Here is a 27,035-nt window from a genome sequence, read left to right as displayed (position 1 = left end):
GACTGATGACCTCAGTATGAGAAGGTTGTCTGTGAGGACTGTTGAATCATCATGAGGAGACGCGTTTGTCTGTGAGGACTGATGGCATCAGATTAAGCGGTTACGTACACATAGCTAGTGGGGGTGACATCCGAGTGGGGCAGAGTTATGTAGAGTGGGCTGGAGACATCAGAGAAAGCAGGGGAGGGGGATTATTAGGAGGTTTAATATCCCAATGCAGTGATAACGTTATCTGAGAAGACCTTGTGCCATCACAGCGACCGTGTTCCATAATTAGAAATTTTCGAGAATTTTTTTGTCATTTTTTCCCGTCAGTAATGTTATTATGTATATACTGTTCATCCATAGTAGTAGTGTCTTATTCTGCTTTTTCATCGTTCACAGGATGAAGACAGTAGGAGGCAGCTCGAAGAATCCGCTGACTGTAGGTGTAGACCAACCAAAGAATTGATCACCATTTTGTTATTGGCTTTTTCACATCCATCCATTCATCATCCAACCAAATATCTCATAGGAAACTCCATGTGTTTTCTGTGGGGCGCAGGGAGAGGTGTGAATGATCAGCCAGGGTCGGGTGATGCCATGGATGGCACCTGGAAAATGATATTGACCTACAGTAGAATACCATACTTATGATGGTGGCATGTTGCGTGATGAGCAATGCTCCGGTAATTGCCTGGGTTCTTGTTCCATTGCAATGGGTCACCGCCTGGTGGGGACTGTCACGACTATGAGATAGTTGCTTGGGTTTTGGGACCACCATAATGATGTCACAGGCACATTAGCTGGGGTGATAGCGGAGGGCCTGGGATGGACATATCGGTTAGAAATGCTGCTTCTTAGACCTATTTTTGTTCATCAAGGCTATGGGCTTGGTTCCTGATACTGGGCAGATGATTTATTATTTTCATTATTATTATTATTAACTTCTATCTTGTCAGTACATTGTTTTTATGGTCACATATGTTTCCGCAGTATCGGAGAAGCTTCTGGAAGAACTGACAATACTGAAAGCAGAGTATGAGGCTGCGCTGAGAAGAGAGAAACAGGCCGAGGAGGAACTTACTACTCAGGTCAATACTTGAGGAACAAGAAAAGAAAATTGAAAAAATTTATCAAAGAAATCTGAGAAGGCAGAAAAAAGAGAAAATGTATCTGTAGTCTTCATGTTTCTGGCTGGTGGTAGAGGTAGAGGAGGGATCGGGGTCCAACTTTTTAGATAATCCCTACTTGTTAGAAGGATCCTTTGACAGAAAGTGCCTATCTTCTGGGATACTCAGTGATCGGCAGTGATCGGCTGTGATCGGTGGTGAAACCTTCTAGCAAGTGTTTAATTTCTCTGCAGTGCCACCACTGGAGAAATTAAGTATCACACTCTGTACATTCGTATTAATGGGTGGTTTGTGTTATACAAAACAACACAGGTCCTCCAGAGCAAGAGACTTTCTTTTTATCCACTCTCTGCTCTGGTCAAGACATAAAGGTCTTAAAATAGGAGCCCCTTATTATTAAGTTTAATTAATAAAATATTTCATAGAAATGATGGAAAAATATTTTATATTTTTGAGGTTCATGATGATTATTACAACTAGGGGTCGACTCTTACTCTACTTTATGGTGGGTTTTGATATCTTCTACCTAAGTTCGAAATGACATGAAAACATCCAAAATAAAGTGCCAGCCATCGAGATTCTAGAACGTCCACCAGGTTCTCTTTGGATTTCAGGTCCAGGAAGGGAACGAAAATCTGAACACAACTGAGGTCGATCAATGTATTTTTCCGATGCAAAGTGAGCAGCCGGTAGACGTCCGGCCTGCCGGCATCGGTGACCAACCTATGGCAGAGGTGAACACAGATTCTTCTTATGAGAACCAGCAAATAATTGAAGGTAAAGAATGGCCAAATGTGCAACAACTATGTCCTTCATAAGTTTTGACTTGGGGTGAAGACTGATGGATCTCTGGTCTCTGGGGCCCTGGGTAAGAACAGTGGTGTCAATTTCGATGAGTTTGGCCTCTCATTTTATTTTTTGTATACTTTTACCTTAAATATTAACCTCCGTTAGGACCTCAGGGCAGTCTACTAAACCTGGTATTAGGGTAAAGTGACAGGCCAATTTATTAAGAATTTTGCACGAAAAATAAAAAAGTTTTGCTTTGTGAATTTTGGAATTTTTACATTAATTTTTTTAAAAAGTGAGCAGAGTTTATTAAACAGCAAACTGGTCTAATAGATTCACTAAAACTATGGGATTATGGAAGGAATATACTCCAATCTTGATTAATCCCCCCAAAAAGGAATGTGCCTGGCTGCACTAGGACTTACCCATTTCCTATAAGCTTCACCCATTATATAAACATTTTGGAGCTCTGGCAGAGAAAGGATGCCAAAAGTGGCAACAATTCAACCCCATCGTAAAAAAAAAATGATATCAATTATCTAAATTATCTACAAGAAGCTCAAAGTTCCAAAAATTATAATTTCTCCGTTCTATAAAAGACCTCGTACAACCATGTCCATAAAAAAAAAAATTAAAGAATGCTGAAGGTTAAAATTTAGAATAAAAAAAGGGTTCCTTAAAGAGATATTCCCAACATTTAAAGTTATCTCCTAAGCACAAGATAGGCAAATGCTTGCAGATTGGTGCCGGGAACCCCCAAAAAATGGGACTCTGAAAGGTCTTGAAGGAATGTGTGGCCACCGATCCACTCATTGTCAAATGAAATGTGACAACTCTAAATGTTGGGAATAACGGGCTCGGCCATTAAGGGGGTCTCACAATATTATTACAAATATTCCTGCTGCCGTAAGGCGTTTCCTCCCCATATACTGTCACAGCCAAGTGTGGTATAAAGGGCTGAGATCCTGCTGATACATCTCAACTGATCCACTTTTGGACATGGACGACATTAATGATTTATCCTTCATGCCATAAACGTCTATATGTAAGGAGGTGTACTGTCCGAGGAAGGCTAGCAATTCTAAAAAAAAAAAGGGCTTCCAAAGATAGACTTTACACCAGACACTCCATCTAGTAGACTTTGAAAATTCCTGGCCTTCAGCCTTCATGCAGGGTTCTGGATTTACGCAAAGGCCCTTGGACCATGATGGGGCTGCTGGCCGCTGGCTGGTGTAGTGACCTGGCAGAAAATGGTCAGAAAGGCCAGATCAAAGCCAGAATGTTAAAGACAGGACGAGAAGGAGAAGGCAAACGTTCAATCAAAAGCAAGTGCTGAGGTCAATGACGAGCATAAATAATCTTATAGAGTCATAGCTCAGAATCAGATGTGCACCAGGCTAAGTCAACCTATAACTGGCAACTACAGGCAAGGAGCTCTGGGATTATAGAATAAGCAGCTCTGCCCAAGGCTCGCAGTGTTGAGGCGTTAACCCACAAGCTCGCTGCCCGGACAGCATACCGAGATGCCCTCAAAGTAGATGGTGGCTTTTTTTTGTGTCTTTCTAGATTTGAAAGAAAATATCCAAAAATTGTCGAAAGAAAAGGAACAAATTGCATCTGAATTGCAAGAGTTAAGAATACAGGCAACCAGGCTAAGCGAGAAGGTAAGAAGATGACAGAGCTGATGGCTCACGGCCGGAGACGTGGTGGACACAATTACCGATGTTTTTCCACATTCTCTGAATTTTGAATGTTTATGACGTTTCCCTAAATGCTAAAGGTTTCATTATTATTCTAAGTAGAATGAAAAGGCTGAAATCAATAGAAAAAAAAAAGTGAAAAACCAAAATCTGCAGTTTAAAGTTTTAACGAATAAGTCAGAATTCATGGCCATGTCACAGACCGTTCACAATTTTCGGACTTAATATTGAGTTTTTTATGTTTTCACCTTTTTTTTTATAGTTTGAAAATGAAAGGCGAGAAAAAGAAGCCATATGTGCGAAACTGGAAAAAAGCCAAAATAAGTTTCTGAAGCTGAATCGAGGTGAGTGGTCCCAGAACCTTCCTGCCCCTGTCTGCAGTCTCCAGCCATCCTTGCAGATGGACTATGGATGGTCTGGAGAGTTTGCATATGGAGGCGACAGATGTTGTATTTCGAGTTGTTGGGACATTTTGTGGCATTTCTACGGGATTTGTAATTTTCTGGATAGAGTTGGGAAGACGTGGCCTCCTCTCTGCTGCAAGTGGTGATGACGGGGCAAGGATCACGAGATAGATGATGGTCCCATCCCAGGCCAGCAGTAGCCATACTTACCAACGTCCTGGAGGCTCTGGGAGACTCCCAGAAAATAATAGATGAAAACAAATACTTCAACTTGGCGACAAACACCTGCAGTCCATGTGCTGCAAATGTGACAGCATGCCGTGTGCGCAAAGATGTCTGCAAACACTGAATGTATGGCGTAGAATCTGCATTACTGCCTTATAGTCTATACTTACAAAATTTAGGTTTGGCCAATTCATGGGTGCCCACCAGCCACAACAAGGTATCCTTATTTTTTATGGGGCCCTAAACATTTTTCTTAATTAACATACATCTACCAAAAGCATGAAGAATATACAGTACATACCAAAGAGTGCAGTAGCCAATATGTGCACTAAGATGTCTGTAGAAACCGGATATATGTAATGTAAACTGGACAATACTTATGTAACTGAGTGCACAAGTTGGCCCAGAACGTCTCCAATCAAATTACTGCTGGATTTTACCTGCCCCTTACATGTGTGGACCATTTTTTGCCCAGGAGAGGCATCTCTGATAAAAAAAAGTTCCATTAAAAAAAAGGTCACCTTGTCGTGGCCGGTGGGCGCATGCGATTTGGATAATTTGTGCCTCTACTACCAATTTTATCAGTATAATGCAGCATAAGGTTCTAAAAGGTGCCGGTCAGTTTTTGTTTCTTGATGCGCTGAATATTGAGTCAGCATTCTTCATCTTTTGTTCAGTGTCGCTTGCGGTCACCCGGGAATACGCCGACGCGCTCGATCAGCTGGAATTGGAGCAAAGCTTAAGAGAAGAGGCAGAATCTTACGCAAGCAAGGTACAGTGATGTGGTCAACACTCATTTCAAAAATTCTCTTGGAAAGTTTGAGAGGCTTCGGGAGACCTTCAGAGCCCTCAGAACAGTGGCCAAGTCATCCTCATACCCTTGTAGCCTCCAAAAACTTTTTGGTAAATTTTGGAAAGTTGTTTCCTAATCTAAGAGGAAGGTGACATCTCTGGGGGAACATGGATCGGTATTACACGCTCGGTGTCGTGGTCACTTGAACAGATCCCAGAAAAACTAAAGCATAAGGCAAAAGAACAGGTTTCTGAAACAGCAGGAAATGTGGGATTCCTCATAGATCTGGAGGAGAACAGTGTTGTGTAAACTAAGATGGTAATGAACTGGGCAAAAAGGGGAAAAACAGGTTAGTGAAATAGTAGGAATTATGGGATTCTTGGAGGCAGCTTTAAGGGCGGAAGGTGAGGTCCTAAACTAATGTAGGGTCTACTGGAGGCAGAAGCCGAGACTGGAGACACAGGAGCAGGAGGATTTCACAAGTATCTGGAGAATCTTCGGAGGAAATGAATGACTAATCTAACATCACGTTCTGGATAATTATTGGAATGGTACAATTATATTGGGGACACGGATGTGAGGACATAATGCAGGTAAATAAAGCAGATGAGGAACCATTGTGTAGTTAAATAAACCTGAAACTGCCCCTGTGTCCAAGAATATAACTACTATAATACCACCCCTATGTACAAGACTATAACTACTATAATACTGCTCCTATGTACAAGAATATAACTACTATAATACTGCCCTTATGTACAAGAATATAACTACTATAATACTGCTTTTATGTAGAAGAATAGAACTACTATAATACTGCCTCTATGTACAAGAATATAACTAATATAATACTGCTCCTATGTACAAGAATATAACTACTATAATACTGCCCCTATGTATAAGAATATAACTACTATAATACTGCTCCTATGTACAAGAATATAACTACTATAATACTGCTCCTATGTACAAGTATATAACTACTAGAATACTGCCCCTATGTACAAGAATATAACTACTATAATACTGCCCCTATGTACAAGAATATAACTACTATAACACTGCTCCTATGTACAAGAATATAACTACTATAATACTGCCCCTATGTACAAGAATATAACTACTATAATACTGCCCCCTATGTACAAGAATATAACTACTATAATACTGCCCCTATGTAGAAGAATATAACTACTATAATACTGCCCCTATGTACAAGAATATAACTACTATAATACTGCCCCTATGTACAAGAATATAACTACTATAACACTGCCCCCTATGTGCAAGAATATAACTACTATAATACTGCTCCTATGTACAAGAATATAACTACTATAAACTGCCCCTATGTACAAGAATATAACTACTTTAATACTGCTCCTATGTACAAGAATATAACTACTATAATACTGCCTCTATGTACAAGACTATAACTACTATAATACTGCTCCTATGTACAAGACTATAACTACTATAATACTGCTCCTATGTACAAGAATATAACTACTATAATACTGCCCCTATGTACAAGAATATAACTACTATAATACTGCCCCTATGTACAAGAATATAACTACTATAACACTGCTCCTATGTACAAGAATATAACTACTATAATACTGCCCCTATGTACAAGAATATAACTACTATAATACTGCCCCCTATGTACAAGAATATAACTACTATAATACTGCCCCTATGTACAAGAATATAACTACTATAACACTGCCCCCTATGTGCAAGAATATAACTACTATAATACTGCTCCTATGTACAAGAATATAACTACTATAAACTGCCCCTATGTACAAGAATATAACTACTTTAATACTGCTCCTATGTACAAGAATATAACTACTATAATACTGCCTCTATGTACAAGACTATAACTACTATAATACTGCTCCTATGTACAAGACTATAACTACTATAATACTGCTCCTATGTACAAGAATATAACTACTTTAATACTGCTCCTATGTACAAGAATATAACTACTATAATACTGCCCCCTATGTACAAGAATATAACTACTATAATACTGCTCCTATGTACAAGAATATAACTACTTTAATACTGCTCCTATGTACAAGAATATAACTACTTTAATACTGCCCCTATGTACAAGAATATAACTACTATAATACTGCCCCTATGTACAAGAATATAAGTACTTTAATACTGCTCCTATGTACAAGAATATAACTACTTTAATACTGCCCCTATGTACAAGAATATAACTACTATAATACTGCTCCCTATGTACAAGAATATAACTACTATAATACTGCCCCTATGTACAAGAATATAACTACTATAATACTGCCCCTATGTACAAGAATATAACTACTATAATACTGCCCCCTATGTACAAGAATATAACTACTATAATACTGCCTCTATGTACAAGACTATAACTACTATAATACTGGTCCTATGTACAAGAATATAACTACTATAATACTGCCCCCTATGTACAAGAATATAACTACTATAATACTGCCCCTATGTACAAGACTATAACTACTATAATACTGCCCCTATGTACAGGAATATAACTACTATAATACTGCTCCTATGTACAAGAATATAACTACTATAATACTGCCCCCTATGTACAAGAATATAACTACTATAATACTGCCCCTATGTACAAGAATATAACTACTTTAATACTGCTCCTATGTACAAGAATATAACTACTATAATACTGCCCCTATGTACAAGAATATAACTACTTTAATACTGCTCCTATGTACAAGAATATAACTACTTTAATACTGCCCCTATGTACAAGAATATAACTACTATAATACTGCCCCCTATGTACAAGAATATAACTACTATAATACTGCCTCTATGTACAAGACTATAACTACTATAATACTGGTCCAATGTACAAGAATATAACTACTATAATACTGCTCCCTATGTACAAGAATATAACTACTATAATACTGCCCCTATGTACAAGACTATAACTACTATAATACTGGTCCTATGTCCAAGAATATAACTACTATAATACTGCACCTATGTACAAGAATATACTATAATACTGCCCCCTATGTACAGGAATATAACTACTATAATACTGCCCCCTATGTACAAGAATATAACTACTATAATACTGCTCATATGTACAAGAATATAACTACTATAATACTGCCCTCTATGTACAAGAATATAACTACTATAATACTGCCCCTATGTACAAGAATATAACTACTATAATACTGTCCTTATGTACAAGAATATAACTACTATAATACTGCCCTCTATATACATGAATATAACTACTATAATACTGCCCCCTATGTACAGGAATATAACTACTATAATACTGCCCCTATGTGCAAGAATATAACTACTATAATACTGCCCCTATGTGCAAGAATATAACTACTATAATACTGCCGCTATGTACAAGAATATAACTACTATAATACTGCTCCTATGTACAAGAATATAACTACTATAATATTGCTCCTATGTACAAGAATATAACTACTATAATACTGCCCCTATGTGCAAGAATATAACTACTATAATACTGCCGCTATGTACAAGAATATAACTACTATAATACTGCCCCCTATGTACAAGAATATAACTACTATAATACTGCTCCTATGTACAAGAATATAACTACTATAATACTGCTCATATGTCCAAGAATATAACTACTATAATACTGCCCTCTATGTACAAGAATATAACTACTATAATACTGCCCCTATGTACAAGAATATACTATAATACTGCCCCCTATGTACAGGAATATAACTACTATAATACTGCCCCCTATGCATAGGAATATATCTAACAATTAACCATGCTAATATATCTCCTCACCAATAGACACTTTAGAGTGATGACACCAGACATGTGGGACTTTATTTTTTGTGGACTTTTATGCTTCATAGCTACTTTCTTTCTCAGGTTCTAAAAGAAAAGAAAGCAATTTCCCGGCAGAGCGTGATCCTAATGCAGAGTGTGCAACCCAATGAGATGCTGATTAAAGCACTGGATGACGTCCGCTCGTTGACCATAACTCTGGAGGTCACCAAGCAAGAACTGCTGATGAAGGTGACCGTTGATCTTTATAGCACATACACATACTGACTGCTGGACATTCTGCTCTGTCATGTCCTCCACAGCTGTTGACCTTGGTCTCAGAGGACTACAACATGTCCCAATATGAATGACTTTAGCAACTTTCTACAATATAAGAGGAAGCCCAACCACAAAACGGTCAGATCCAACAGACACGTGTTTAGTGTGTCACTGGGTTATTACATGCCAACCGAAAGGTTCATAAAACAATCCACCACACAAAGGACAAAATAGTCCAGAAACAGAGATAAAGTCCAGGAAGAGATAAATGCCCTGGGAGATAGGAGGCCCAAATCAGTGCGGCTCGAGATACTTCTCCGTATGGGCTCCTCCAGCAGTATTTCCAGGGTAATCCAGGTTTATCCCATTCTCTCTGGGGTATTTACCGTAGACTCAGCATCCCACACAGGATGTTCCTCCCCAGCGGCGTTCACCTTGCTAAGAACTGTCCCAATTCCAAAGGTGGATGCATCTGTCTGCATGAGGAACCTCCACTTATAGTCATTTGAGGCCAAGACAGGAGCGGTGATGAGGGTGGTCTTTAATGCTAAAAAGTCATCCTCGCATGCAGTCGAACACGTCACATTCTTAGTCATGTTGTTGTGGGTCACCTTGGTTAGGGGCTTGGCCAAGGTGCTGAAATTAGAAACAAATTTTTCTAGTAGCAGTTCCCAAAAAAGTGAGTACCTGGTTCTTATTCTGGGATCTATGCCAGTTGCTAATGGCTTCCACCATGGCAGGCTCAGGCTTTAAGGTCCCACCCCTTACGTTATGCCTGAGGTACTGCACCTCAGCCCTCCCCAGATGGCATTTATCAGGGTGAATGGTCAGTCCTGCAGTATGATACATCTAGCACTATGACCAAGTGTTTAAGGTGATCCTCCCAGGTTGTACTGAAAATGATAATATCATCTGTTGTGAATTCTGTTGTCGAACTCCCTCCTGTGGTCGTGAATGGTACTTCGGCGAGTTCTGTCTATTGACTCCCTCTGGTGGCTGTGAGTGAAGCTGCTGCTTCTGAGGTTCCTTACACAGGTGACGTGGTTTATCCTTTGGTTGGCTGCTCTATTTAACTCGCACAAGATTATACGCCCCTCGAAGATCTATCTTGGTGAACCAACTAGCCCCCTTAATCCGAGCAAACAAATCAGACAGCAGCGGCAAAGGATACTGAAATTTGACTGTGATCTTATTAAGAAGGCGGTAATCAATACAAGGTCTCAAAGAACCATCCTTCTTGGCCACAAAAAAAGAACCCTGCTCCTAACGGTGATGACGACGGGCGAATATGACCCTTCTCCAAGGATTCCTTTATATAGCTCCGCATAGCGGCGTGCTCAGGTACAGATAAATTAAACAGACGGCCCTTAGGAAACTTACTACCAGGAATCAGATTAATAGCACAATCGCAATCCCTATGAGGAGGTAGGGCACCGGATTTGGGCTCTTCAAATACATCCCGGTAATCTGACAAAAACTCAGGGACTTCAGAAGGAGTGGAAGGCGAAATTGACAACAATGGAACATCACCATGTACCCCCTGACAACCCCAGCCGGACACAGACATAGATTTCCAATCCAACACTGGATTATGGACCTGTAGCCATGGCAACCCCAAAACGACCACATCATGCAGATTATGCAACACCAAAATGCGAATATCCTCCTGATGTGCAGGAGCCATGCACATGGTCAATTGAGTCCAGTACTGAGGCTTATTCTTGGCCAAAGGCGTAGCATCAATTCCTCTTAATGGAATAGGATACTGCAAGGGCTCCAAGAAAAAACCACAGCGCCTGGCAAACTCCAAGTCCATCAAATTCAGGGCAGCGCCTGAATCCACAAATGCCATAACAGAATAGGACGACAGAGAGCAAATCAGAGTAACGGACAAAAGAAATTTAGACTGTACCGTACCAATGGTGGCAGACCTAGCGAACCGCTTAGTGCGCTTAGGACAATCGGAGATAGCATGAGTGGAATCACCACAGTAAAAACACAGCCCATTCCGACGTCTGTGTTCTTGCCGTTCAGCTCTGGTCAAAGTCCTATCACACTGCATAGGCTCAGGCCTATGCTCAGAGAATACCGCCAGATGGTGCACAGCTTTCCGCTCACGCAAGCGCCGATCGATCTGAATGGCCAAAGACATAGACTCATTCAGACCCGCAGGCGTGGGAAATCCCACCATGACATCCTTAAGGGCTTCAGAAAGACCCTTTCTGAAAATTGCCGCCAGGGCACACTCATTCCACTGAGTAAGCACAGACCACTTTCTAAACTTCTGACAGTACACCTCCGCTTCATCCTGACCCTGACACAAAGCCAGCAAGATTTTCTCTGCCTGATCCACTGAATTTGGTTCATCATAAAGCAATCCAAGCGCCAGAAAAAACGCATCTACATCACGCAATGCAGGATCTCCTGGCGCAAGGGAAAATGCCCAGTCTTGAGGGTCACCACGCAACAAAGAAATAATGATTTTTACTTGTTGAACGGGGTCACCAGAGGAGCGGGGTTTCAAAGCTAGAAACAGTTTACAATTATTTTTGAAATTCAGAAACTTAGATCTATCCCCAGAAAATAAATCAGGAATAGGAATTCTAGGCTCTAACATAGGATTCTGAACCACAAAATCTTGAATGTTTTGTACCCTTGCAGTGAGATGATCCACACAAGAGGACAGACCTTGAATGTCCATATCTACACCTTTGTCCTGAACCACCCAAAGGTTTAGGGGAAAAGAAAGACAAAACACAGTGCAAAGAAAAAAAAATGGTCTCAGAACTTCTCTTATCCCTCTATTGAGATGCATTAATACTTTGGGCCAGCTGTACTGTTATGGACCTGGTGGTTAGGAGCACCCGGCACGACCTGATAGTTAAACTCACACAGGACAAGCTCTGGGATGTGGGAGCTCTGCTGACCGCAGGCCCTAATCCTATCACAACAACTAGAAATAGACGTGGAGCGTTCCTGACTCTCCCTAGACGCCTCTTCACAGCCTAAGAGCTAGCTAGCCATAGAGAAAGGAAATAAAGCCTACCTAGCCTCAGACAAATTCCCCAAAAGGAAAAGGCAGCCCCCCACATATATTGACTGTGAGTAAAGATGAAAGTCACAAACGCAGAAATGAAACAGGTTTCAGCAAAGGGAGGCCAGACTTACTAAACAGACAGAGGATAGGAAAGGTATCTTTGCGGTCAGCACAAAAACTACAAAAGACCACGCAGAGTGTGCAAAAAGACCTCCGCACCGACTAACGGTGCGGAGATGCCACTCTGCTTCCCAGAGCTTCCAGCTAGCAAGACAAAATCATGATAACCAGCTGGACAAGGAAACAATGAACAAATAATAACTATCAGGAACTTAGCTTCTGCTGGAGAAGACAGGTCACCAGAAAGATCCAAGAGCGAACTGAACCAATGCAGGAACATTGACAGCTGGCATGGAGTAACGATCTGAGTGGAGTTAAATAGAGCAGCCAACCAATGGATAAACCACGTCACCTGTGTAAGGAACCTCAGAAGCAGCAGCTTCACTCACAGCCACCAGAGGGAGTCAATAGACAGAACTCACCGAAGTACCATTCACGACCACAGGAGGGAGTTCGACAACAGAATTCACAACAATCATCCAAGTAAGCCGAGGCAAAGTCCTATCATTGCTCTAACAGTCGATGTTCCAGTCTCTGGAAAGTAGCGGGGTCATTTTTCATTCCGAAGGGCATTCCCAGGAACTCAAAAAGCCCAAATGGAGTAATGAAGGCCGAGCGCTCTCAAGCGTCCTCCATTAGGAGTATCTGCCAGTACCCCTTGCTCAAGTCTAACATGGTTACAAATTGGGCACTGGCTAGTCAATTTGATAGATCATCAATCCTGGGCCTGGAGTAAGCGTTACTCTTGGTGGCATTGTTTAAACTCTGGTAATTGATGCAGAACCACGTTGTACCATCCTTCTTAGGGACCACGAGCTGTTAGATGGTTGAATAACCCCCAGTTGTTTAATTTCCTCCAGTTCATTCTTTATCATGCCTTGAATAGCTTCTGGAACCCGGTGGGCAGCCTTCTGGATGGGTCGTTTTCCTGAGGTTTTCACATGGTGGTTGGTGAGAGTAGTCCGCCCTGGCTTTGAGGAGAAAGCAGAAGCCCTCAGTCTTAGTACAGAGAAAATATCTTCCTTTTGTATATCTGATAAATGGGAGCCTTAGGGGCACTTGTTCCAGGGATCATCTGGCATTGGCAACTTGGAGAAGGTCGGGGAGATACTTGTCTTAGGAGGTAACACTAAGGGAGTGGCAGATGGCTAGAACAGGTAGACATTAGTTGTGATAGTTTTTTAGCATGCTGATGTGGACTGTCTTTTGTCATCGACTACTAGGGTCCAGGGCAATTATGTAGTTAGCATCATTAGTTTTCCTGACAGCCTGATAAGGGTCTTCCCATGTTGCTTGAAGCTTGTTGGCAGGTGAAACAATAATCATAAGCACCTGTTGTTCTTCCATAAATTTCTGAGTCCTGGCATTACGGTAATATCAGGTCTTTTGACAGGACTGGTAGCCAGCTGGGCGTGACTGTCTGGCAACTCTAGAACATAGGGAATGACGTGCATTCCGGTGTCTGAGAAATCTCCCTTTCAGTGTTCCTTCAGAAGAGCGAGAGACCCATGGACCTTATGACCAAACAGTAGTTCCAAGGGGGAGAACCCTTTGGAATCTTGGGGAACATTCCCATTGGCAAAGAGGAGATGTGACAGGTATTCCTCCCAGTTCTTGTCAAAGTCATCAAAATCCTGCAGCACATTTTTTAGGGTTCCATTAAAACGTTCACAGTCAATTGGTCAGCAGGTGGTGTAGGGTGGTACGAATGGCTCAATCACCACAGTTATGCCAGAGGGACTGGACCAGGTCTGGCATGAACTGAGTCCCTTGATCCAGTAATATTTCACTGGGGAACCCTACCCAAGTAAAGATGGTAACAAGAGCCTCGCCTACCTTTGCTGCTGTAATACTGGACAGGGTCACAGCTTCAGGATACCGAGTGGCAAAGTCCACCACTGTCAGGATGCACTTTTTTCTGGCTGGTGTGGGCCAGAGGTCCTATGATGTTCGCAGCTACAGGTTGAAATGGTTCTTCAATTATGGGCATTGGTTTCAGGGGTACCTTATGTCGAATTCCTGGATGCCGCATTCGCTGGCACACATCGCAGGTGCTGCGATAATGGGCTACCAACCTTGAGATTCCAGGCTAGTAAAAACTTTGGGTGAGTCTCTTTTCAGTCCTTTCCACCCTTGATGTCCACCCAAGGGGATGTCATGGGCCAGTTTGAGCAGATTTGCCCTGTACTTCAGAGGGACAATGAGTTGCCTGGTCGCCGTGTCAGGGATGCCCTCGTCACCAAACTTTCTTAAGCGAAAATACAATCCCTTTTCTCAGGTGAAGCTATCCCCATTATCTCCCACATACTCAGTTTCTGCTCATAGTCTAAGTGCTTCCAAAGTAATGTCAACTTCTGTTTCTCTTCTAAACTCCTCTCTATCCCAAGACTCTCTGAATGCAGTAGTAGCGGATGGATTGCTTACCAACTCTGATGGGGGTTGTGGTGGTTGCTCCCCAGTGAAGTCCTTGAAGGCCCTGTAGTCATTGGTGACTCCCACAAAATGGCACTGTAACTCTTCCTCAGACAGGATGGAGTGAACAAGATTCACTGGACAAGGTGGGGGTGCATGGGGCTCCCTCCAAGTCCTTGAGGGACAGCTGCATTGAAGGTGTCCAGGCTGCCCACACCCATCACATCTTCTCTCTCTGATTCCCCCATGTCATGGTCGGAACTGTTGGGGCCCAAGTTTGGGAGGCATGGTTGTAATTGTCCTGCAGCTAAGTGGAGGGATGGATATAGCCCCAAAGGGGCTGTGGAGCAGGAGCAGGCTGTGGATTATTGTTCCCGAAGACCTCAGGACTTGCAGCGATATCCAAGATGCGCGGCGTGCACTCCTGGACCCATTCGTATTTCTGCGTGGCACTTTTATGAGAAACGATTTTATAGCATCTTTCACAACGAAGGCGTTTTCTGCTTCCAGCCATCTCCGACATGCCTGGGACAACTTATGGGCATACATCCTAAACGATTTCTTCCCCGTTGCACAAGGGAGGTCTCAGAACTGGGCCCTATTAGAGTCTCGTGTGACATTATTATATTACAATGTTATAATCCTGGTTCCACTGTGAGTCAATGGTTAGGTAAGCTTGCGCCATGCTTCCATCTAGGAGTCCCCCTAACAAATGCATCCGGTCACTGTATCGCATCTTCATCATGGCACACTGATTCTCAAAGTCCTTGAAGAACCCCTCCACTTCTTCGGAAGCCTCATCAAATGGCTTGAAGTCCGTCCGCGTGATCCATACAGGCTACCGGATTGTTAGTTTACACTTCAAATCACATTACCCCCTCTTTCTGGCTCCATTGCTTCTTGTCCCCGTTGTCCTCGTCGAGCAGCCGCTTCCTTATACTCCTGAGAGATGTCTGGGCCCAAAACCACCATTTCTTCTTCGTATTACACCAATCATTGGCACTTTGGGGTGGGGACCACAGTCTTCAGCGCTTGTCTGTTAGACATCTGAGAGGACATGGTCTGATTAGCAACCACCAGTAAATCAATTAATGCCTCTTTAGTCAGTCTGAACCAATCTTCCGCAATATAAGGGGACGCCCAACCACAAAAAGGTCAGAACTACTCTGGTATCACACAATCAACAGAGCGAGAGAAGAGTGAACAGTCCCAAAAATCTTTATTACACCATGTTCCAAATTATTATGCAAATGATATTTTTCTCGGATTTTCCTAAATGGTCGGTGCCAATGACAGTCAGTCTAATAAAAGTCATCACCCGTTAGAGTACGCATCGAATTTTATTGAGAAACCTCCCAATGATAACAGCATAATCTCCAAAATTAATAAAACCTCACAATGCACTGTTCCAAATTATTAGGCACAGTAGAATTTCTAAACATTTGACATAAAGAACTGAAAAGTCCCATTTGTGGAATTTGCAGCATTAGGAGGTCACATTCACTGAACAAAAAAGCTATTTAACTCCAAACCTCCTAACAGCCAAGTTACATGTAACATAGGAGCCTTCTTTGATTTCACCTTCACAATTCCTGCATCTATTGAGCTTGTGAGCTTTTAGAGAGTTTCTGCTTGTATTTCTTTCCCTCCCGGAGCTGCTGTTTTGATGTGATCGGCCTCCCACCCTCATAGATCTTTTGATTGATGATACTCCAAAGGTTCTCTATAGGGTTGAGGTCAGGGGAAGATGGTGGCCGCACCATGAGTTTATCTCCTTTTATGCCCATAGCAGCCAATGACTCAGATTCTTTGCAGCATGAGATGGTGCATTGTCAGCATGAAGATGATTTTGCTCCTGAAGGCACATTTCTGCTTTTTATACCATGGAAGAAAGTTGTCAGAAACTCTATATACTTTACAGAGGTCATTTTCACACCTTCAGGAACCTTAAAGGGCCCTACCAGCTGTTTCCCCATGATTCCGGCCCAAAATGTGATTCCGCCACCTCCTTGCTGACGTCGCAGACATGGTGGCAATCCACCAACCATCCACTACTCCATCCATCTGGACCATCCAGGTTTGCTCGACATGCATCATTAAACAAGACTTTGAACATTAGTCTTCATGTATGTCTGGGCCCGCTGCAACCATTTCTGCTTGTGAACACTGTTTAGGGGTGGCCAAATAGCAGGTTTATGAACCACAGCAAGCCTTTGAAGGATCCTACACCTTGAGGTTTGAGGGACTCCAGTGGCACCAGCAGCTTCAAATATCTGTTTGCTGCTTTGTAATGGCTTTTTAGCAGCTGCTCTCTTAATCGAATGAACTTGCTCGGCAGAAACCTTCCTCATTATGCCTTTATCAGCACGAATGTGTCTGTGCTCAGATTCAGCCACAAATCTCTTAACAGTACGATGATCATGCTTAAGGTTTTTCAGGACATATCTAATGTTTTCATCCCTTGACCAAGGCATTGCACTATTTGATGCTTTTCGGCAGCAGAGAGATAATTTTTCTTTCCCATGTTACTTGAAACCTGTGGCCTGCTTAATAATGTGGAACATCATTTTTGAGTAGTTTTCCTTTAATTAGAATCACCTGGAAAACTAATTATCACATGTGTTTAAGATTGATTTCAGTGATCCATTGAGCCCTGAGACACAATACCATCCACGAGTTTATTTGAAAAACAAAACAATTAAATCTTTATGACTCTTAAATCCAATTTGCATAATAATTTGGAACACGGTGTACATGTAAACCAGAAGGTCCATAAAACAATCCACCACACACACGATAAAATAGTCCATGAACACATATACAGTCCAGGAACGGGATAAATGCCCAAGGAGATAACAGTCACAATCCTCCACTTAGAGATCGATATGGCAGTGGGGTTCCAGATACGTCTCCGATAGGGCTCCTCCAACAGTATTTCCAAGGCAATCCAGGTTTTTCTCTGGGATGTTTGCCGTAGCTTCAGCATCCCACACAGGATCTTAAAATTCCTCTTTATACCCACATTTGTGTTTCAGGTCTTCATCCACAGGTCACAGGGGAGGTGGCAGGGGCTCATCTCACACTGTTAGTTTGTCTTCTGCTCTGCAGGTCAACAAGCCACAGGGTAACACACAATGGTCAATGGTCAACATATTATCAGATGTTCATTGTTCAATGATCTTGTGACTTTTTCTTGCAAAGATAGCAGACGATACCCTGTAGGAGCTGATATAAGAGGCAAACAGCGGCCATTCAAAAATATCAACAGTAAACTTTTAAAGCTGATATCACAACAGTCTATGGTTTTTCACCGACTGAAAATAGACATCTGGGTAATTAAGATTAAATTCTGTGCCGTCACATTAGAGAGGATACACAGAATGATACAGAGCAACAAAACAACACTCCTACAATCGGTAAAAATAAGAACTAAGACAGAATTATACCCCACACACCATATCACACCATCACAGGTGTCTTGGTTCAGGAGGAGTAGGAGTAAAATCTCTTTGTTTCCTTCCTTATTTTTGACAGGTAGCAAGCTTAGAGTTGAAACTATCAGAAAGGCCAACTCAAGAAGAATTTCTCGCAGCCAAGGAAAGCTTGAATGTCGTAAACACAGAAAAAAGTCAGATAGAAGAAGAGCTGAAAGCGACGAAGGAGAATTGCACACTCCTTGAAGAAAAAGGTATGGAGGAGAGTGGTTATCTAATGTCCTCCAGATAGCTAGACTTACCAGAAACCGATCTGTCATTTATCTAGTGATGTGTCTCCAGCTTCTTCTGGAGGAAAACTCAACAAATCATATCTACATGGCATTCAGAAGTATGGAACGACCAGGTCCTGGCATGGATTTCACCTTGTCAATGAGCAATGTGTTTACTTGCAGTTAAATCCCTGGAAGAAAAACTACAGAGAAATGAGGCATCGGCCATCTCAATGGTGGCAGCACCTGTCTCACTGCCGGCATCTCCTCCTCCACCACCGCCACCACCGCCACCTGCTTTCCCTCTTATCAAGGCTCCTGAAGAGTAAGGCTCTACCATGTTGGGTCCTTGGATTGGCAGTGCTGTCTGAGGACTTTAGAGATGTGGGAACTCATAAAAGTTCTACATTTGCTCTATATACAGTTGTGCTCAAAAGTTTACACACCCGGCAGAATTTTTGCTTTCTTGGCCTTTTTTCAGAGAATATAAATGATAACACCAAAACATTTTCTCCACTCATGGTTAGTAGTTGGGTGAAGCCATTTATTGTCAGACTACTGTGTTTTCTCTTTTTAAATCATAATGACAACCCAAAACATCCAAATGACCCTGATTAAGAGTTCACACACCCCATTTCTTAATACAGTGTAGTGCCCCCTCTAACATCAATGGCAGCTTGAAGTCCTTTGTGGTACTTGTGGATGAGGTTCTTTATTTTCTCAGCTGGTAAAGCTGCCCACTCTTCTTGGCAAAAAGCCTCCAGTTCCTGTAAATTCCTGGGCTGTCTAGCATGAGCTGCGTGCTTGAGATCTTCCCAGAGTGGCTCAATGATACTGAGGTCAGGAAACTAAGATGGCCACCCCAGAACCTTCACTTTGTTCTGATGTAGCCAATGACAGGTTGACTTGGCCTTGTGTTTTGGATTGTTGTCATGTTAGAATGAACGTCCTATGTACAGCTTCTGGGCTGATGAGTGCAAATTTGCCTCCAGTATTTGCTGATAACGTGCTGCATTCATCTTTCCTTCAATGTTGACCAAGTTTCCTGTGCCTTTGTAGCTCGCACATCCCAAAACATCAGTGATCCACCTCCATGCTTTACAGTAGGAATGGTGTTCCTTTCATCATAGGCCTGATTGACCTCTCTCCAAAAGTAACATTTAAAAAAGTTCAATTTTGGTCTTATCAGACCAAATTACTTTGTTCCAGAAGTTTTGAGGCTTGTCTTTGTGCTGTTTTGGGTATTGTAAGCGAGATACTTTGTGGCATTTGCGCAGTAATGGCTTTTTTCTGGTGATTCGACCATGCAGCCCATTTTTCTTCAAGTGCCTCCTTATTGTGCATCTTGAAACAGCCACACCGCTAGTTTTCAGAGAGTCCTCTATTTCAGCTGATGTTATTTGTGGGTTTTTTCTTTGCATCCCAAACAACTTTTCTGGCAGTTGTGGACGACATTTTTGTTGGTCTGCCTGACCGTGGTTTTGTTTTTACACAGCCCCTGATTTTCCATTTGTTAATCACAGTGTGAACGCTGCTGACTGGCATTATCAATTCCTTATATATCATTGTGTATCCCTTTCCTGTTTTAAACAGTTCAACTACCTTTTCCCATAGATCCATTGACAATTCTTTTGCTTTCCTCATGACTCACAATCCAGAAATATCAGTGGCTGGATGAAAGATGCAAGAGTCTGTCTGGATCCCAGAAACTCACTCAGCTTTTATGCACACACACTGATTACAAGCAAACGGGTCACAGGTGAGGATTTTACCTTTAGTAACCATTCACACCCATCTGAGTCAACTTCTGTGCATGTTCTCAGTCCAAAATCACCAGGGTATGTGAACTTTTGATCAGTAGTTTGACAATAAATGGCTTCACCCAACCACTAACCATGAGTGGAGAAAAGGTTTTGGTGTTATCATTCATATTCTCTGAAAAAAGGCCAAGAAAGTAAAAATTCTGCCGGGGTATGTAAACTTTTGAGCACAACTGTATTCCCTCTACTATTTTGGGATCTTCAGTGGCCCCTTATTTTTATCTCAATCTTAATATCTACTCCATACTTCACTTGCATTGAGGCTGGTTTTACATTGTTCCTGAGTAGTGATGAGCGACTATACACATTGCTCAGGTTTTCCCGACCACGCTCGGGTGATCTCCGAGTATTTGTTAGTGCTTGGAGATTTAGTTTTCATTGCCTCAGCTGCATGATTTACGGCTGCTAGACAGGCTGAATACATGGAGGGATTGCCTGTTTGTTATGGAATTTCCACATGTATTCAGGCTGTTTAGCAGCTGCAAATCATGCAGCTGAGGCGATGAAAACTAAATCTCCGAGCACTAACAAATACTCGGAGATCACCCGAGCGTGCTCGGGAAAACTCGAGCAACAATGCTATTCTCTCATCACTATTCCTGAGCACTATGTCCAGGTGTAAATCACCTATCAAAGGGATTCATGAGGACCTCTTGATGGAGACCTTCCATATAAAAGAAGTTATAATTTCATGTTTTGAATGTTTTTGATAAATGTGAACTAAGCCTAATGGTGACATATTGGTAAAGAATGTTTATTTTTCATACAGCCCCCTGGCAATTATAAAACAGAGGCGAGGGCAGCGCAAGTCCGAGGGGTCACCAGTGACTGGTAAGCAATGATGGCTTTAGAAGATGTCCTGCGGTGGTCAATATGTGACCAGTATGGAGCTTGTGCTCTGGGCACAGTCATGGGGAACTCAGATGCATGACCGTCTCGATATAGCGGACGTGTTTGTGATGTTAGCGGGTTTGTGGCTCTTGCCTGGATTCTCTACTCTGTGCCCTGGTAGCGTTGCCATTCTCTGTCCCGCTCATATGAAGTTATTGTATCGGCAGGTGACCCTGACGTCAGAGCGGACGCAGTACGAGAAATGATGGAAAGAATCAAGACCGGAGTGGTATTGAGGCCGGCTCGGAATAACAGAAAGGTTCATCTTCATCATCGTTACCTCCTCTCCACAATCTCATAATCCTAACTAATCAGTGTCACCCACCCAGAGCTTCGAGCCCCCATGGGCAAAAAGTCCAGAGGTGGAGAACTAGTAGAGACACTGGGGCCTGATTTATCATTTACGAGTCTTTTACGTCAGTTTTTTTTTTTGCGTTGTGATATTCGTTTATTTTTGTATTTTTTTTTTGCCAAATTCTTCACCATAGCGCATGTGGTCCATCCATTTTTTAGTTAAGTAAAAAAAAATGCAATTTTACTTTATTTCAACCTTGTTATGGCAAAATGTGGCCTATTTTGCTAAAGTATCACAAAAATAGCTTAAAAACTTTCAGGTGTCCATAAAAATCAATTCAGGGGAACTTGCATAAAAAATGTTGCCACTTTTTAAAAAGTCACAATTAACTAATTGGCCAGAAACATTGAGGCAACAAAAATCACAATCGCATTGGTGAATAGAAAAAAATAACTTAAAAAAAAAGAGCAAATTAGAAGAATTTTTCACAAATGAAAAACAGACTAAAAACACCAAAACTAGGAAAAAAGGACACAAAAGCATTAATGAATCACTGAATACAGAACTTTTTCGGAGCAGGGTGTCTCCTCTGCTTTGGTAAACATGGTGCCCGTCCTTCCAGTAAGACCAGTCCTGCAGGACAGACTGGTCTCCAACGATGCACTGCCTATGGGGTTATTTTATCCAGACCCATCAGTCCGTCTCACCATAGGGTGGTGCCGGTGGCTGGCCGTCCTCTGTCTGCCTAAGTAATCTTTCTTCTGCATGGTAATACTCCTTTACTCCAGAGATAATGGACCATTATTGGTTCTGTGCAAAGAAATATTCTGGATTCTTGTCACTCATTCATAATTAGAAAAAATGTGTCAATTGCAGACCTTACAGAAAGGCAGACTAAAAAAAAAAAATTTTACCAAAATTTTGGAAAAAGACAATCAACATTTCTTTACAATTAATTTCTGGACTTAGGCGTGTCACAGACACAGGTCCGGAGTTTTACTTAGACATCTTGGTGGGGGTCTTACCAAAATTAAAATGTATCAATTACAGAACCATCAGAAAGGCAAACTAAAAGTTTTAGAAAATTTTGGAAAGGGACAACATTTCTTTAGAATTACTTTCAGGATTGGGAAGCGTCAGACACAGGTCCGGAGTTTTGATAAGACCCCCACCAATACAGTATGTCTAATCGAAACTAATGTGCATCAATTATAGAACCATGAGAGAGACAAATTAAAAAACAAAATTTTACCAAAATTTTGGAAAGGGACAACATTCCTTTAGAATTACTTTCAGGATTGGGAAGCGTCAGACACAGGTCCGGAGTTTTGATAAGACCCCCACCAATACAGTATGTCTAATCGAAACTAATGTGTATAAATTATAGAACCGCGAGAAAGACAAACTAAAAAACAAAATTTTACCAAAATTTTGGAAAGGGACAACATTCCTTTAGAATTACTTTCTGGATTGGAACACATCAGGTTTTGATCAGAGATATTGGTGGGGGGTCTTACTGACACTTCTGACTTGTCTGTAAGTCATTTATTTTTTCTTACTGATAGCTACAATTTTTTTAATTTTGTTTATTTTTTTGCTCCATCAGGATCAGGCTGTGGTGACCAGCAAGCGTAAGAGCGTCATCTGTCAGCTCCAAGGAATATTGATGGTGAGTGTGAAGTGGAAGTGATCCACAGATCTGCAGGATCGGGACAGACCGACAATATCCAATGTAGCCAATGTCCGTCAACTGCAATAGTGGAGTCTAAAACGCCCCCATTGTGTAGCAGTGGGGATGTGTTCACTTCCCCCCATCCATTGTCAAAGGGACCACCTGATAATCCAAGGGCTATCTGCTTCATGAACAAAGGGGTGAAGAGCAAATGAGGCCCCTGCTCCATTCTGACTGAGCACTTATGAATCCCAAAATTGGGGGGTCCCAGAGGTCCAGATCAAAGGTACAAAGTCTCATTACTGTGATATTGCCCCTCTAACAGGTTGAATAATAAAACAGCAGAAATCTGCAAACAGCTCTAAACCTAACTGAAGTATTAAGGAATAGAACAATCACTAAAAAATTCTTTAAGAAAGTAATGACCTTCGTTTCTCCATCAGGACACTGCGAGGAAACCAACTCGAAAACCAAGCCGCCGGCGAACGAGCCGAAAAGCCAAGGAAAGCGAGCTGGAGTCAGTGTTACAAAGACGTCGTCGAATAGTAGATATTCCTCAAAAGACGGACAGTGTCCAGAAGACAGAAACCAATACAGTAATCTCGGAGAAAAGTAAGCTCTGATACTTACATAGGAGCAGTATTATAGCAGTTATATTATTGTACATAGGGGCAGCATTATAGTAGTTATATTCTTGTACATGGGGCAGTATTATAGTAGTTATATTCTTGTACATAGGAGCAGTATTATAGTAGTTATATTCTTGTACATAGGGTCAGTATTATAGTAGTTATATTCTTGTACATAGGAGCAGTATTATAGTAGTTATATTCTTGTATATAGGGGCAGTATTATAGTAGTTATATTCTTGTACATAGGAGCAGTATTATAGTAGTTATATTCTTGTACATAGGGGGGCAGTATTATAGTAGTTATATTCTTGTACATAGGGGCAGCATTATAGTAGTTATATTCTTGTACATAGGAGCAGTATTATAGTAGTTATATTCTTGTACATAGGGTCAGTATTATAGTAGTTATATTCTTGTACATAGGAGCAGTATTATAGTAGTTATATTCTTGTATATAGGGGCAGTATTATAGTAGTTATATTCTTGTACATAGGAGCAGTATTATAGTAGTTATATTCTTGTACATAGGGGGGCAGTATTATAGTAGTTATATTCTTGTACATAGGGGGCAGTATGATAGTAGTTATATTCTTGTACATAGGGGGCAGTATGATAGTAGTTATATTCTTGTACATAGGGGGCAGTATTATAGTAGTTATATTCTTGTACATAGGGGGCAGTATTATAGTAGTTATATTCTTGTACATAGGAGCAGTATTATAGTAGTTATATTCTTGCACATAGCGGCAGTATTATAGTAGTTATATTCTTGTACATAGGAGCAGTATTATAGTAGTTATATTCTTGTACATAGGGGCAGTATTATAGTAGTTATATTCTTGTACATAGAGGCAGTATTATAGTAGTTATATTCTTGTACATAGGAGCAGTATTATAGTAGTTATATTCTTGTATATAGGAGCAGTATTATAGTAGTTATATTCTTGTACATAGGGGCAGTATTATAGTAGTTATATTCTTGTACATAGGAGCAGTATTATAGTAGTTATATTCTTGTACATAGGAGCAGTATTATAGTAGTTATATTCTTGTACATAGGAGCAGTATTATAGTAGTTATATTCTTGTATATAGGAGCAGTATTATAGTAGTTATATTCTTGTACATAGGAGCAGTATTATAGTAGTTATATTCTTGTACATAGCGGCAGTATTATAGTAGTTATATTCTTGTACATAGGAGCAGTATTGTAGTGGTTATATTCTTGTACATAAGGGCAGTATTATAGTAGTTATATTCTTGTACATAGGAGCAGTATTATAGTAGTTATATTCTTGCACATAGCGGCAGTATTATAGTAGTTATATTCTTGTACATAGAGGCAGTATTATAGTAGTTATATTCTTGTACATAGGAGCAGTATTATAGTAGTTATATTCTTGCACATAGCGGCAGTATTATAGTAGTTATATTCTTGTACATAGGAGCAGTATTATAGTAGTTATATTCTTGCACATAGCGGCAGTATTATAGTAGTTATATTCTTGTATATAGGAGCAGTATTATAGTAGTTATATTCTTGTACATAGGGGCAGTATTATAGTAGTTATATTCTTGTACATAGGAGCAGTATTATAGTAGTTATATTCTTGTACATAGCAGCAGTATTATAGTAGTTATATTCTTGTACATAGGAGCAGTATTATAGTAGTTATATTCTTGTACATAGGAGCAGTATTATAGTAGTTATATTCTTATACATAGGGGCAGTATTATAGTAGTTATATTCTTGTACATAGGAGCAGTATTATAGTAGTTATATTCTTGTACATAGGAGCAGTATTATAGTAGTTATATTCTTGTATATAGGAGCAGTATTATAGTAGTTATATTCTTGTACATAGGGGCAGTATTATAGTAGTTATATTCTTGTACATAGGAGCAGTATTATAGTAGTTATATTCTTGTACATAGGAGCAGTATTGTAGTGGTTATATTCTTGTACATAAGGGCAGTATTATAGTAGTTATATTCTTGTACATAGGAGCAGTATTATAGTAGTTATATTCTTGCACATAGCGGCAGTATTATAGTAGTTATATTCTTGTACATAGGAGCAGTATTATAGTAGTTATATTCTTGTACATAGCAGCAGTATTATAGTAGTTATATTCTTGTACATAGGGGCAGTATTATAGTAGTTATATTCTTATACATAGGGGCAGTATTATAGTAGTTATATTCTTGTACATAGGAGCAGTATTATAGTAGTTATATTCTTGTACATAGGAGCAGTATTATAGTAGTTATATTCTTGTACATAGGAGCAGTATTATAGTAGTTATATTCTTGTACATAGGAGCAGTATTATAGTAGTTATATTCTTGTATATAGGGGCAGTATTATAGTAGTTATATTCTTGTAAATAGGAGGAGTATTATAGTAGTTATATTCTTGTATATAGGGGCAGTATTATAGTAGTTATATTCTTGTACATAGGGGCAGTATTATAGTAGTTATATTCTTGTACATAGGGGCAGTATTATAGTAGTTATATTCTTGTACATAGGAGCAGTATTGTAGTAGTTATATTCTCGTACATAGGGGCAGTATTATATTCTTTTATATAGAAAGCAGTCTTGTAGGAGTTATAGATGTATTTTTTATAATATATAATTTGTGTAGTATACCGTATTTATCTTTTATCTTTACATTTATCTTTGATTCCAGATGATTCTCCGCCTGTAGATGTGACACCATCGAATGACGAGGATAAGTCCAGTTCTGAGAATCAGAATCCAAAGACCTCGGACCTGTGTGAAAGTTAGAAGCCAGGAGAAGTAACATGGCAGTAGCACGGATCTAAGAACATTGGCATCAACCGACGCTGCAGAGAGACTTGTACTTTGATGCTTTGTTATCTGTGATCTGTGGAGCAGCTAATATGACAGTGAACAAATCTGTCCCAGGACTAAAGGATCTGCTGACACGGAGACCCCCGGCTGATCCAGGGCCCGAGGCACCGTTGTTTAAGAGGGTCCATCTACTTTTGGTATCCACCACAAATGACTGAACAAAAATCTGACATTTTTGTGATTAATTCTCCTCCAACAATAAATGCACCCAGTAATAATTACCAGTAGTGTATCTGTGGCTGCAGTGTGTGCACAAGAAGTCAATTCCCTCCAAACAGTGATCCTAGGATTCTTGTCCGTCTAGATCTACAAGAGGCTGATGCTAAAGCTCCATATTAGGTGGAAAACACCTTCCCAAGCAGAAAAATGGCCTCCACTTCGGGATCATTGACCCATCGCTAGACGTTCTTTGTAGCGCAGTGTCCAGGCTCTT

The 27,035-nt window shown here is 40.7% G+C and overlaps 1 protein-coding gene across 2 annotated transcripts in view; it reads left to right on the top strand.

Moving 5' to 3' along the window:
- Positions 1-26,823, top strand: part of LOC138657366 (shootin-1-like) — a 50,091-nt gene extending 23,268 nt beyond the window's left edge. The window contains exons 3-16 of one of the 2 annotated variants that reach the window (XM_069745111.1): positions 385-424; positions 976-1,073; positions 1,727-1,889; positions 3,468-3,565; positions 3,864-3,945; positions 4,908-5,002; positions 8,969-9,115; positions 18,246-18,399; positions 18,601-18,742; positions 21,007-21,068; positions 21,296-21,387; positions 23,030-23,092; positions 23,539-23,707; positions 26,418-26,823. In XM_069745111.1, the coding sequence (XP_069601212.1) occupies positions 385-424; positions 976-1,073; positions 1,727-1,889; positions 3,468-3,565; positions 3,864-3,945; positions 4,908-5,002; positions 8,969-9,115; positions 18,246-18,399; positions 18,601-18,742; positions 21,007-21,068; positions 21,296-21,387; positions 23,030-23,092; positions 23,539-23,707; positions 26,418-26,515 (1,503 nt within the window). In that variant the 3' untranslated portion in view covers positions 26,516-26,823. The remainder of the gene's footprint in view (positions 1-384; positions 425-975; positions 1,074-1,726; positions 1,890-3,467; positions 3,566-3,863; positions 3,946-4,907; positions 5,003-8,968; positions 9,116-18,245; positions 18,400-18,600; positions 18,743-21,006; positions 21,069-21,295; positions 21,388-23,029; positions 23,093-23,538; positions 23,708-26,417) is intronic. The other variant, XM_069745110.1, reaches the window with a different exon arrangement.
- Positions 26,824-27,035: the final 212 nt, after the last annotated feature.

Source organism: Ranitomeya imitator, chromosome 1 (genome assembly GCF_032444005.1).
Source record: "Ranitomeya imitator isolate aRanImi1 chromosome 1, aRanImi1.pri, whole genome shotgun sequence".
Taxonomy (NCBI): domain Eukaryota; kingdom Metazoa; phylum Chordata; class Amphibia; order Anura; family Dendrobatidae; genus Ranitomeya; species Ranitomeya imitator.
This window is presented reverse-complemented; position numbering and strand designations above follow the sequence as displayed.